This window comes from Oryctolagus cuniculus, chromosome 7 (assembly GCF_051225735.1).
Source record: "Oryctolagus cuniculus isolate XC-2025 breed Fujian yellow rabbit chromosome 7, ASM5122573v1, whole genome shotgun sequence".
NCBI lineage: Eukaryota > Metazoa > Chordata > Mammalia > Lagomorpha > Leporidae > Oryctolagus > Oryctolagus cuniculus.
In genome coordinates this window covers 32,220,287-32,232,593 of record NC_142873.1, presented here as the reverse complement: position 1 = coordinate 32,232,593, position 12,307 = coordinate 32,220,287, and the positions used below count along the sequence as shown (strand labels likewise).

At 51.3% G+C, this 12,307-nt stretch overlaps 1 protein-coding gene across 7 annotated transcripts in view; it reads right to left on the bottom strand.

The window, feature by feature from the left end:
• Positions 1 to 11,723, bottom strand: part of ILDR2 (immunoglobulin like domain containing receptor 2) — a 66,432-nt gene extending 54,709 nt beyond the window's left edge. The window contains exon 1 of one of the 7 annotated variants that reach the window (XM_051858412.3): positions 11,380 to 11,723. In XM_051858412.3, the coding sequence (XP_051714372.1) occupies positions 11,380 to 11,425 (46 nt within the window). In that variant the 5' untranslated portion in view covers positions 11,426 to 11,723. Of the gene's footprint in view, positions 1 to 9,140; positions 9,369 to 11,049; positions 11,189 to 11,379 lie in introns of those variants that run through there. The other 6 variants (XM_051858414.3, XM_089299642.1, XM_051858415.3 and 3 more) reach the window with 6 other exon arrangements.
• Between the last annotated feature and the right edge of the window lie 584 nt (positions 11,724 to 12,307).

The following is a 12,307-nucleotide window of genomic DNA, read 5'->3' as shown; positions in this document are numbered from 1 at the left end:
CCCACCTCTGGCCACTGAGACCATTTTGTGAGTGAGCCCACAGATGGACGATCTCTCTCTCGCTCTCTCTCTCACTCTCGCTCTCCCTCTCTCTCTGCCTCTCTGTAACTCTGCCTTCCAAATAAATAAATAAAATCTTTTAAAAATATTTTATTTATTTATTTGAGAGGTAGAGTTACAGACAGTGAGAGACAGAGAGAAAGGTCTTCCATCTGCTGGTTCACTCCCAAAATGACCGTAATGGCCAGAGCTGAGCCAATCCAAAGCCAGGAGCCAGGAGCTTCTTCCAGGTCTCTCACATGGGTGCCGGGACCCAAGGACTTGAGCCATCCTCTACATCCTCTATATCCCAGGCCATAATAGAGAGCTGGACTAGAAGAGGAGCAGCCAGAACTAGAACCATCACCCATATGGGATGCTGGTGCCACAGGAGGAGGATTAACCTACTGTACCACAGTGCTGGCCCCAATAAATAAATCTTTAAAAAAAAATCAGACATTGACCTTGGCATAGTCAACATAAACTTGATTTCTAACTATAAGATTCCTGAGGGCAGGGACCAGGACCTGTTTGACAGAAATTCCAAAAAGCATGGCATGAATCAATGGATGAACAAGCGAATCTTGTCCGTCTAAGGGGACCTTCTTAACAGCTAGTACCGAGTGTAGAGAATGGATTCCGGCCAGTAACCAGGAAAGCTTCCTAAAGGTAAGCTTCCTAACGGTAGAGTGTTGAGTGACAGCTCGGAGTGGGAGACTGCACCTCAGCTAGTCCATCACCAGGGGCAGGACCCTACCAACAAAACGGGGAAGAGCAGCTGCAGGTGCAGGCAGTGTCACCCTGAAAGTGGCAAAATAAGGTCCTGCCCCAATTCCCATGTAAAGAAAAGGATTCTATATATGACAAACCGTTCTTGCGAGAATAACAAAAGCAGACTCTAAGGCAAGGCTGTTCTTATTTTAGCACTTTCTTTTTTTTTTTTTTTTTTCAAAGCAAGTTCCTTTTCCCCACAAGTTGCCAGCATCTTTGAGAGGAAGATCTATAAGCACAGCCCCATTTTAGAGAAACAAAGATGCTGCTAAAGGCCATGAAAAGTTATCATTAGAGACAGACACCCTTAGAAACTGTCTATAAAACTCACCCATCCCTGAACCTCAGAATGGCTCATTCTCCAGACTCCTAAGCCTTTTCTTTATTCAGAATGACAATACAAATCTTCCTTCCCTGCCTTCAAAGTAGCTCTTCTTTAAGAATTAATCTTTTGTTTTCACATTTCTACCATGTTGTCCCAATTTCCTGAGACACTAATGGGCAGGTCCTCTAAGTGCAGAAGATGAATAGGAGATGTGGTCAACACCTAACGCCGGCCCATAGGCCAAAGAGGGACTCCTCCTCCCCTAGCAGCCCTATCAGGATGGGCCCAAGGCATTTTGGGAAATGTTGAACTACAGGCTAAAGGCTTAACTGCAAAGAAGATGCGGCTTGAATCTTTCTTGTTTCCAGAAATAGGAGCCATCCAACTTCTTGATAAACTTGGGTTTAAAAATGAAAAGTCTTGATCAAGAATGTGAGAGCTTCCCTAGGTCTCTGCCTATTTGCTGAGCCTTGTTCTCCTGCTTTCCCACTGCCTCTGTGAGTTTACGGCCCTCGTCCCAAAAAATTCCTTTCCTACTTAAATTGGCCAGAATCAGTTTCTCTTGGTTGCTATCATGGTGCCTGACTCCTTGGTCCACTTTAGGGTTAGCCTGACCATTTAGAGTTTAAAAAAAAGGAGAGGGGCCGGCGCTGTGGCGCAGCGGGTTAATGTCCTGGCCTGAAGCGCCGGCATCCCCTATGGGCACGGGTTCGAGACCTGGCTGCTCCACTTCTGATCCAGCTCTCTACTATGGCCTGGGAAAGCAACAGAAGATGACCCAAGTCCTTGGGCTCCTGCACCTATGTGGGAGACCCAGAAGAAGCTCCTGGCTCCTGGCTTCCGATCGGCACAGCTCCGGCAGTTGCAGCCATTTGGGGAGGGAACTAGTGGACGGAAGACCTTTCTCTCATTCTCTCTCTCTCTCTGCCTCTCTTCTCTCTCTGTGTAACTCTGACTTTCAAATAAATAAATATTAAAAAAAAAAAAGGAGAGCCTTCTTGTATGTCTTCCCCTACAGAATCCTAAAAAGCAGCAGGATGTCTCCCTTTTCTTTTTTTAAAGAAGTAATTATTTATTAGAGTTACACAGAGAGAGGAGAGGGAGAGGGAGGGAGAGAGAGAGAGAGAGAGAGAGAGAGGTCTTCCATCTGCTGGTTCATTCCCAATTGGTTGCAATGGCCAGAGCTGGGCCAATCCAAAGCCAGGAGCCAGGAGCTTCTTCTGGGTCTCCTGCCTGGGTGCAGGGCTCAAGCCCTTGAGCATCTTCTACTGCTCTCCCAGGCCACAGCAGAGAGCTGGATCGGAAGTGGAGCAGCCAGGACTGGAACCAGTGCCCACATGGGATGCCAGCACTGCAGGTGGTGGTTTTACCAGCTACACCACAGTGCCAGCCCCATGTCTCCCTTTTCCATAGGACTAAGGTTAATGCCAGCGCCACCCTTTCTCAGGTGAGCTTTTCTCATGGCCTAGTAATATTTGCAGCCAGTAACTTATGCTTGTGCACACAAAGCTTCCCATCCATTAAACAAACATATTTTCTGCATGTCCAACTGGGCCATGCTTTCCTGTTCTCTACCACTGCTGTGCAGATAAAAGAAGCAGATATTCTCCCTGTCTGGTGTGTCTGCCACAGAACTGAAATGACGCATGGGTGATGTCTGGCTGGAAAACACGCTGTTCTGATGGGACCAAAGCTATTCTAAAAGAGGTTGGTCTACCCTGCAGTGCGGAGGGACTCTGGAAACTGTCCTGGCTCATTCAGATGGGTCAGATCTCGGGGATGGGCCATCTATTCTGACAAGAAAAGAAATCCCTGTAAGAAGGCTCCAATCAACCTTTCTCACTTTGTCCCTGTCTAAGCTGCTCTCCTGAACCCAGATTCAAATGTACAGCCTCACTCTCATACTGGTCCCTTTGTAGCTGGAAATATGAACCGTCTCCTCTTCCTTTTGGTAATAGGACTCCCCAGGTTTTAATTTGGTCAGCCAAGCCACCCACATACATTTCCTGGTCTCTTGTCAGCTCCCTCCCTTATGTTGCCTCCTCATGTCCAAAATTGGCAGCCTCAGCCAGAAACCTGGAGGCATCATTCGCACTGCTTCCCCTTCAACCTCCACACCCAGTCACACCATGCTTCTCACTGTCTCTGGTCACTCCGTGCCCGTCCCTCATCCCTGCTGTACCTGTGAGTCCACGATCCTGTCACCTCTCGCCTCGCTTTCTGTAAGGGCCTCCTATGTTGTTTCTGCCGCAAGTCTTGCCCACACCCAGTCCATTCTCCACACTGAGGTCCAAATGCTATTCTGGAAATGCACACTTGATCGCAGCACTCACCTCCTCTGGCTCCTTAAAGACGCCCTTGGCCTTCAGGAGCCAAAAGCTCCTTTCAAAGGGGGATGCTCCCTTCCATTGCTCCTGCTCCAAAATGCTCATCTAGCCTGAACTATTTGTAGTTTCCAGAAAGCTTCTTGTCCTCTGAGTCTTGGCCGCATGCTCTTCCCCCGAACATTTCCCTTCCCCTGCGCTACCTTTCACTGACTCATTCCTGCTCACCCTTCAGGCCTGGCTGGGCCATCACTGCCTCTAGAAGCTTCCTCCCACTCCTACTGAAAATCGCATCCCACTGCTTGGGGACATCCCTTTAAGTCACCTGTCTCCTCCATTAAAAACAAACTCTCCCCTGCTACATAGCCGGTACTCAGTAACATACACTAAATAACATGGCCCAGTTGATGGATTACGTTATTTGTTCCTTCCCAACCTTTGCGTTGAACCCTGGAGGCAGAGTAGACTCACCACTGCATCCACCATGAGCTTAAGCACATGACTCACTTTGCCCAATGGAACATGAGCAGGTGTTCCATAAGGTGTGTCCAAGAAGAAGCTTTTAAAAAATATTTACTTGAAAGGCACAGAGAGAGAAAGAAAGAGACACAGAGAGAGATATTCCATCTATTGGCTTATTCCCCCAAAATGGCTACAACAGCCAGGTCTGAGCCAAGTCAAAGCCAGAAGCCAGGAATTCCTTCCTGGTCTCCCACATGAGTGGCAATTCTTGGGTCATCTTCTAAGCAGTAGCTTTAAAGACATTTGTGTGGTTTGACTCTGTGTCCTCCCGCATTCTAGCTTGGAGCACTATTTCACGGTCTTTCCACAATGAGAACAATAGACTGAGAGTGCTGCTCCTTCATCCTGGGTCTCTTACCCATTATTCTTAGAATAAGAAGACAATTGGAACTGAATTAAGCCCATCAGGCTTGGCATGCAGCTCTCATGTCATGTGCACAAGAACTAAACACATGCCTGTTGTTGAGATTTGGGGATTGCTTGTTGCTACACCAAAATGCTACACCAAAATGCTAATACACCCAATTTGTGTTCTTAAAGTAAAAAAAAAAAAACAAAACTGAGGGACTACTATGTGTTCAACATTGCACTAGGAATTTTACATTAATTTCATTTTAATTATCTCAATGACCCTATAAGGTAAGTTAGCTTTCCATTTTAAAGCCAAAGAAAACAAAGTAAACTATTAAGACAGCATTCAAATCCAGGTCAGTTTAAGCCTCCCTCTCCCCTCACTGCCTCTGAATCTGCCCCCTGATGAGCCAAGGAGTAACCACACAGGATCCCAGCTGCATGTGAGAGGCCTGCCCCCAACTCAGAGCTCTGGGTCCTGAAGGGCTCCAGACGCCGAACAAAAGGAAGCAGCGTGTTCTTCTGAGTTCTTCCTGGTTTCTTGGCCTATAAAGAACTCTAGTCATCCAAAATGCCTTCTTTCATTTTCAGAGAGCCAAAAACAATCTCTAAGACGAAGATTCTACTCACGCATATGTCACAGCTACATCCCGAGTGGCTCCTGGGTGCACAGCAGCAGCCCCTAGCCCCAGATGGGCTCTGAAATGACAGCAGGATGTGCCCTGTCACTGGGGCACACCCTGCACCGTGGGGCACTCCTCATTCACTCCTCTGTCACACGCTGCAGGACTGAATTACAAAAAATATTCTGCCCTGCACTATTTCTCTTAGTTGTTGAAACTGAACCTCAATACCCAATGCCCCATAACAGATGCCATGTGTTCCTCTAAATCATGAGCCCAAGTTGATAACATCTTAGAAAACAATGCTTTGCTTAGATTCAGGCACTTGAAACAACCAAGTCAGTGTGATTATTCTTTTAATCATCAAGATTGTGCTATGGTTGAGATATGCTCTGAGTGTGTCCCAAAGGGAATCACGTGTTAGAGGCTTGGTCCTCGGTACAGCAGTGTTGAGGCAGTGGAGCCTTCGAGGGGTGGAACCCAGTAGAAGGTCAGTGACTGACTGGGGGCCTTGGCTCTGGAAGGGATTCATGCTGATCTCCAAGAGTGAGTTGCATAAGAGTAGGTTGTTATACCACGCAAGCTTGGCCCTTGAATCTCATTGGCTCCCTGTCTCACCATGTGATCTCTTGTACACATACTCCTGCCATTCCATTGCCATCCACCATGAAGCCCTCCCCAGAGCCAGGCAGATGCCAATGCCACGCCCTTGATCTTCCAACGCTGTGACCTAAACAAACCCCTTTTCTTATTTATTTATTTATTTATTTGACAGGCAGAGTGGACAGTGAGAGAGACAGAGAAAAAGGTCTTCCTTTTTTGCCGTTGGTTCACCCTCCAATGGCCGCTGCGGCCGGCGTGCTGTGGCCGGCACATCACGCTGCTCTGAAGCCAGGAGCCAGGTGCTTCTGCTGGTCTCCCATGTGGGTGCAGGGCCCAAGTACTTGGGCCATCCTCCACTGCACTCCCGGGCCACAGCAGAGAGCTGGCCTGGAAGAGGGGCAACCGGGACAGTATCTGGCGCCCTGACCGGGACTAGAACCGGGCGTGCCAGCGCCACAGGCGGAGGATTAGCCTAGTGAGCTGCGGCGCCGGCCACCCCTTTTCTTTTTAAAGTACCCAGTCTCAGGTATTTTATTATAGCAACTGCAAATGGACTACTACAGATAGCATGGACTTGGACTAGTCATCATTTATTCTGAGCCTTAAACATAAGTAGATAATAACATCTTACCTACCTAGAAGGATCAAATGGGATAATGTATATGAAAACCATTTAAAACATAGAAAAGCATTATAGCGTGCAAATAAGCAACAATAACAACCATATCATACATTTCTTTATATTCCTGCTTAGACAAAAGGAGGCATAAAGGCTGAAATAGATGGAGGGAGTGAAGAACCAAATGGGTCCTGGAACAAAGAATTAGGGCTGGAAGAAGCATTCTCAGCCCATGTTGGCTGGAGAAGTATTCATCCATCCTATTTGGTCCAGAGTACTTGCCTGACTTGGCCAGTTCCAATATGACTACATTTAAGTGTGGAGAGTAGATCCTATCCTGTCCACCGAGTACTGGCTGCTACAATATTTGCTCTTCTGAAAAGTCTAACCAGAGCTCTCCCTTCCTAGCTGGAGTTTTTCATTCTAGTCATTAATAGTCTAAGAAAATCTACAGAAAACTAGGGTTCCCTAAAGGCTGTTCACTGGGTAAACTATAAAAGGAAAAATAGGTCTACCACTTATTTTTTAAAGCTTATTTATTTATTATTTGACAGTCAGAGAAAGAGAGACACACAGAAATGGAGAAACAAAGAGAGAGAGAGAGAGAGTAAGATCTTCCATTGACTGGTTTACTCCCCAAATACCTGCAAATACCCCATCCAGGGCTGAGCCAGGCTGACGCCAGGAGCCAGGAATCCATCCAGCTCTTCCGCATGGGTGGCAGGAACCCAAGCACTTGGGCCGTCCTCTGCTGCCTTCCTAGGTGCCTTAGCAGAGGACTAGATCAGAAGCAGAGGTGGGACTCGATCCCAGGCACCCGGATATAGGATGCAGGGGTCCCAAGGGCAGCTTACCTTTCTGCACCACAACACCCACCCCAAGGGCCCAACACTCTTAAGCTTTGAGTTCCAACTCTTTTAAACTAAATGAAGAAAAGTTAGAACCATGGAACCTTAGAGCTGAAAGTAACCTTATAAATCACCTCAAAGGATGATAATAAAACCGAGATGCAAACCTTCCCACAGTTGTAAAGTTATTTATACAGGAGCTGAGATGAGGCTCCAACCCTCAACTCCTGGGTCAGGGTTCTCACAACTAACAAGTCATGTACTGATTCTGCTAACCTTCCACTAAGCACTAAGTACTAGTAGTAGTATTCAAGTCTATGCACACCCGACAGCCAGCAGAGTCACATGTCAAAACTGTTGAGTGGTGGTGATCCTGAGGCAACTCCCGTCCTAGTCCACAGAAGGGGATGTCAGGAGTGGGGACAGCAGTGCTAAGTGTTTAAAGAAGATGTTTCCATGGAGGACAGTAGAGCAGAGGAGAGAAGGGACTGGAAGGAATGCAGGACGGGAAAGGAGATCATTGAGGTAAGCTTTGTAAGTGACTCTTCTCCAAGACTAAGAGCACCGTCATTACCACGCCTATCCTCACACCAGGACTCCAGGCAACAGCCATTCCCCGACATCTCCCTGCCCCACAGGCTGAGTTAAAAGCCTCTCACAATACCGACAATACTTAGTACAGTTCTCTATTGTTACTTTTGTGCAACACTACTCTTAAAAAAACAAGAAGATTTATTTGAAAGGTCCAGTGACAGAGAGAGAGAGGTCTTCCATCTGTTGGTTCACTCCCCAAATGACTGCAATAGCTGGGGCTGGGCCAAGCTGAAGCCAGGAGCCTGGAACTCCATCTGGGTCTCCCATGTGGGTGGCAGGGGCCCAAACACTTGAACTATCCTCCACTGCTTCCCTAGGCACACCAGCAGGGAGCTGGATTGGAAGTGGAGCAGCCAGGACTTGAACTGGTACTCTGATATGGAGTACCAGTGTCACAAGAGGTAGCCCAGTCCACTGTGCCACAAGGCCAGCCCCAGAACACTAGTCTTTAACTGTGTGTTCACAGTTCTATAACTGTCTCTGCCAGCAGACTGAGCTCTTCGAAGGCAGGGGGTGTGTTTTATTCATGTCATTAATCTTAGCACGATGCCAGGGACATAGTGGTAACTCACTAACTGACGCTGCATAAATCAATGTGTTAACTCAGCCATCACCTCTTCCAGGACTGCCATTCAGAGCTGCTGTCTGCACGCCTGGCTGGGGGTTAAGCTGCCTCCTCCATGCTGCATGGCAACACCTTATCGAAATGACATGAGCACTTGCTTGAGTCACTGACCAGACCGACAACCCTCTGAGGGCAAGGATTATGTCTCTGAGTGCTTTACTCTCTCAGCTCTCACCACAACACTCAGAAATCCCAGCAATGCGATACATGCTCATGGAATGGAAGAATAAATACATGAATGAAACCCAAAGGGTACCACCCAAAGAAATGGTGACAGAGGAAGCAGTCTCCATCACAGAGACACCTAAGACAGTCTCCAAGAACCCAGACCGCTTGCTCAGGGAGTGTGTTTCTCACAGCCTTGCCACCCGCAGGGAGAGGGTGACACGCCACCCGGGAATAAAGACAACATGCACCCTGCCTCAAGTCTTGCTGCTAGATGGCACCTGTTGCTAAGACGCCAGCAGCTGATTAGCATTTGGTTTTGTCCAAAGCAGCAACAAAAACAACAACAAGAATCTATAACAGGAAGCAGCATCACAATGACAATAAGAAATCATGAGACTAAATATATAGCAGAAAGAAATACAGGATTTCAGGCATGAGAAACAGGGACGGAGCTGGTAGTTCCTGGGGGCGGGGGGCGGGGACTGAAGTGTTGATTAGAAATTGCTCAGCCTGTATTAAAAAGGAGAAACGGGCAGGAGGGGAGGGAGGGGGAGAGAAGGAGAGAGAGACATAAGGAGGGGAAAGAGAAAGAGAGGGAGAGGGAGAGTGGACATGGATTTTCCCCCTGGCTGTCTGTCTCATTTTTAATCTGTCCTCTGCGTTCTCCCTCCCTTTGTGCCACCCCTCAAGAGAGACTTCATTGATTGGGCTGGACTAAAATGTCTTACCTTTCCTCCCCGGGCTTCTCTGTGAAGAATGAGTCTGAATGCATCTCACATTGACTGCTCCTCTCTCCTCCGCCCCCACCCCGGCCGCCATTGTTAGCTCCTGCACTTGGCTCTGGCGGGGAAGCAGCAAGTCCGTTGGCGGCAGCACCTCTGACTGCAGAGGGGACCCAGCGGTTGAGAGCGAGCCGGGACCAGGGGACGCCAGTGGCCCGTAAGTGGCATCTCAGGAGTCAGCTTCACTTGCAGCCATCTGAGACGGACCTGAGAACTAACCTGTTGCCTCCTTGCAAGCACAAATGGCTTCTCCATGTGCGGGTAGCAGGAGGCACGGACGAAGCCTCACCTCCCTCCAAACACAAATAAAACAAAACCTTCCAGAGAGGCGGCTTAGGAGAGGGCAAGCAGGACCGCCCAGGGTGCTAGGAAGCTGGGTTGTCGTCTCTGCTGGATTCCCAAAGAGGCTGTGTGCACGCTGCCTGTCTGGGCCCCCATTTCTATGAACTGAGAGGATCCCATTCCATACAAAGCTGTTAACCATGAACAGGGCTGTGTGTCCTCCTTCTCCTCCCACTCCCTCCTAGAGAGCATGGTGCCCGGAGAAGCACCTGTAACTCAGCGACCCCCCCCCCCCATGCCTGGACAACGGCAGGGAAGCTAGGAGGCAGGCTCAAGGCCCAAGCTCTTCCGGGGAATACAAGAACTGAGTAGTAGAGGCAAATTAAGGACATTTAGAATCAGTGAGGGTGGCAGTGGAAGGCACTGGGAGGCCAGGGGAGGTGGGTGGGGGGGAGAGAGGCATGGATCATCCAAACCCTGAAATTAGGGATGATTCATTTTTGAATAATGTGGGAGGGATGAATTCAGAGCAGCCAAGATAAGAGGCTAACTCCGCTGAAGGTGCCCCTCCCCACCCAAACCCCGCGGCGGGGGGCGGGGGGGGCAATGCAGTGTTGAAGCCTCCCATTGGCAATAGGGAAAACCTTGAGGCCATCCTTATTCGCTTCCTGAACAACAGGGAACAGGGAACGGAGGGTCTGCCTTTCCTTCTTAAACCCGTTTTGTCCCGTCCAACGACTTGAGAGGTTCAGCCCTTCTTTCCCAGATCATCTTGGTGCCCCCAGAGGGGACAAAACGTCTCCCTTTTCTGTATGGTTTTCCTTCTCCTCTTCTGCCCTTCCCTGCTCCTACCCTATGCTCCCAACCTTCCTGCCCCCTTGCTTGGGCTTCTCCATCACTCTGTCTCCGCCTTTCTTTGCACCCTCTGCCTCTGACCTGATCCAAGCTGTGCAAGCCTTGCTCACCCCTCCCACTGCTCTCAGCAGGCTGCTCTGTGAATATCTCAGGGCTGGCAAGGGGGAGTAGGGGTGAGGGGCGTGGGGGCTGGGGGGAGGAGAGGGGAAAACCCTCTCCTCACGGGACAGAGTTGTCACGTGGGGCGTGTTGGGAACGAGAGCCATTCGGCTTCCCAGGAGGATGGAGAAAAGTTCCCAGCGCTGGAAGGGAGGTCACAAAGGGCCCGGCTAGGCAGTGACCCCTGGGCTGGGGAGAGGCCCCCCCGCTGCCTAGTCTCTCTATACAAGGTCTTTACTGGGGGAGGGGCTGCATCTAGTAGAAAGGCTCTTCTCCTTGAACTATGAGACCACTCCCCAAATGATCGCAAGTGACAGCCAGCCTCGAAACTCCACCGCCAATCATGCCGCCGTCCCCCCCCCCCCCCATCGCCTTGCCACTCACCGCCCCGCACCTCCCAGAGGGAGAATGCCGGGTCTCTCCCTCCTTCCCTGGGGGAAGAAATTAGGCAGAAGCTCCCCCACCCCCACCTTCAGAAAATCAGCTCCCTTGGTGGATCAGCGCCCCCCCCCCCCCCCCAGCTCCCGTTTTTTCCCAGCAGGCTTTCCCCAAGACTCACAGCCTCACAAACTCAGGGTAAGACCCAGGAAGAACCGCTGTATGAGGGGGTGAGGGTGGGAAGCACAGTGCCCAGGACCCCCTCGCAGCGCCAACCAGTCCAAACACCTGCCTCTCCAGCCGGCTCACTTGGAATCCGGCTTCTCCCCGCCGCCCCCAGCATGCACACTCACACGCACAAACGCACACACGGCCCCCTCCCCCACCGCCCACCATCCCGCTAAGCAGCTTTAAACACAGTCAATAGGGAAGACATGGGGGGTGGGGAGGGAGCGGTACCACCAGGGAATATAGATAAAAGTTCCCCGGCTCCGCAGCGAACCACTCTTACCTGTTAGCCAGAAGAGCGCAACCCACGCCAACACGACCCTGGCCATCGCGCCCAACTTCCCATGCAGATCGCCCAGTGAGCAAAGTGGGAAGCGGCTGCGAGGCGCCGCTCCTCGGAAGCCCCCGGCAGCGGGCGGCGGCAGAGCGGCAGCCGCGGGCGCCAGCGGGCACCGGGCGTCCCTGGGCGCCGCCGCCCGCCGGGCCGGGCGCTGCACCGCGCCGCCTGGAGCGCGCGCTGCCGCTGGCTGCGGGATCCGCGAGGCGCTCGGCGGCGCATTCCCTGCCGCCGCGGCGCACCCGCACGCCTCCTCCCTGCCGCAAAGCCCGCCGCGCGGGGGAGCTCGGCCGCCGCGCCGCCTCCCCGCGCCTCTGCCCGCCGCCCGGCTGCCAAAGTTTCTCCATCACGTGCCAGCCCCTGGCGGCCGGGAGGTCGGCGCCCAGGGGCAGAGTACACCAGCGGCAGAGGGGCAGCGGCCGGGGGAGGCAGCCCGGCTGGGCGCGCCGGGCAGGGAGCGCCCATTGCGGCTTTTCCCGGAGAAGCTTGGCTGGGGCGTGGGTTGGGGACTCGAAGTGGGGGCGTCTGTGGGAGCTTGTGGCTCTAGCCCACTCGGACTGAGAGGGAGAGAGGGACAGAGAGACGGGGGTGGGACACCTGCGGGGACTTGACGTCGCTTCTTTGTCCTCCAGACAAGGGTGTTTGCTTCTGCTGTCCCCTGCCCCTCGGTCTGGTTCCCTTTTAGACTTGCAGGGAGCCAAGCGTCCTAACTTCTTCCTCTGGAGGCACTGAGGGAGGATGAGGGCAGGCGTGTGGAAAAACGGGAAACAGCCATGTGTAACAGCTGACCTCTGACCAACGCGGAATGGTTTGCGGGGCACATTCATGGCACATTCATGAGGATTTTTTTTTTTTTCCAGACGGATTCGTCTGT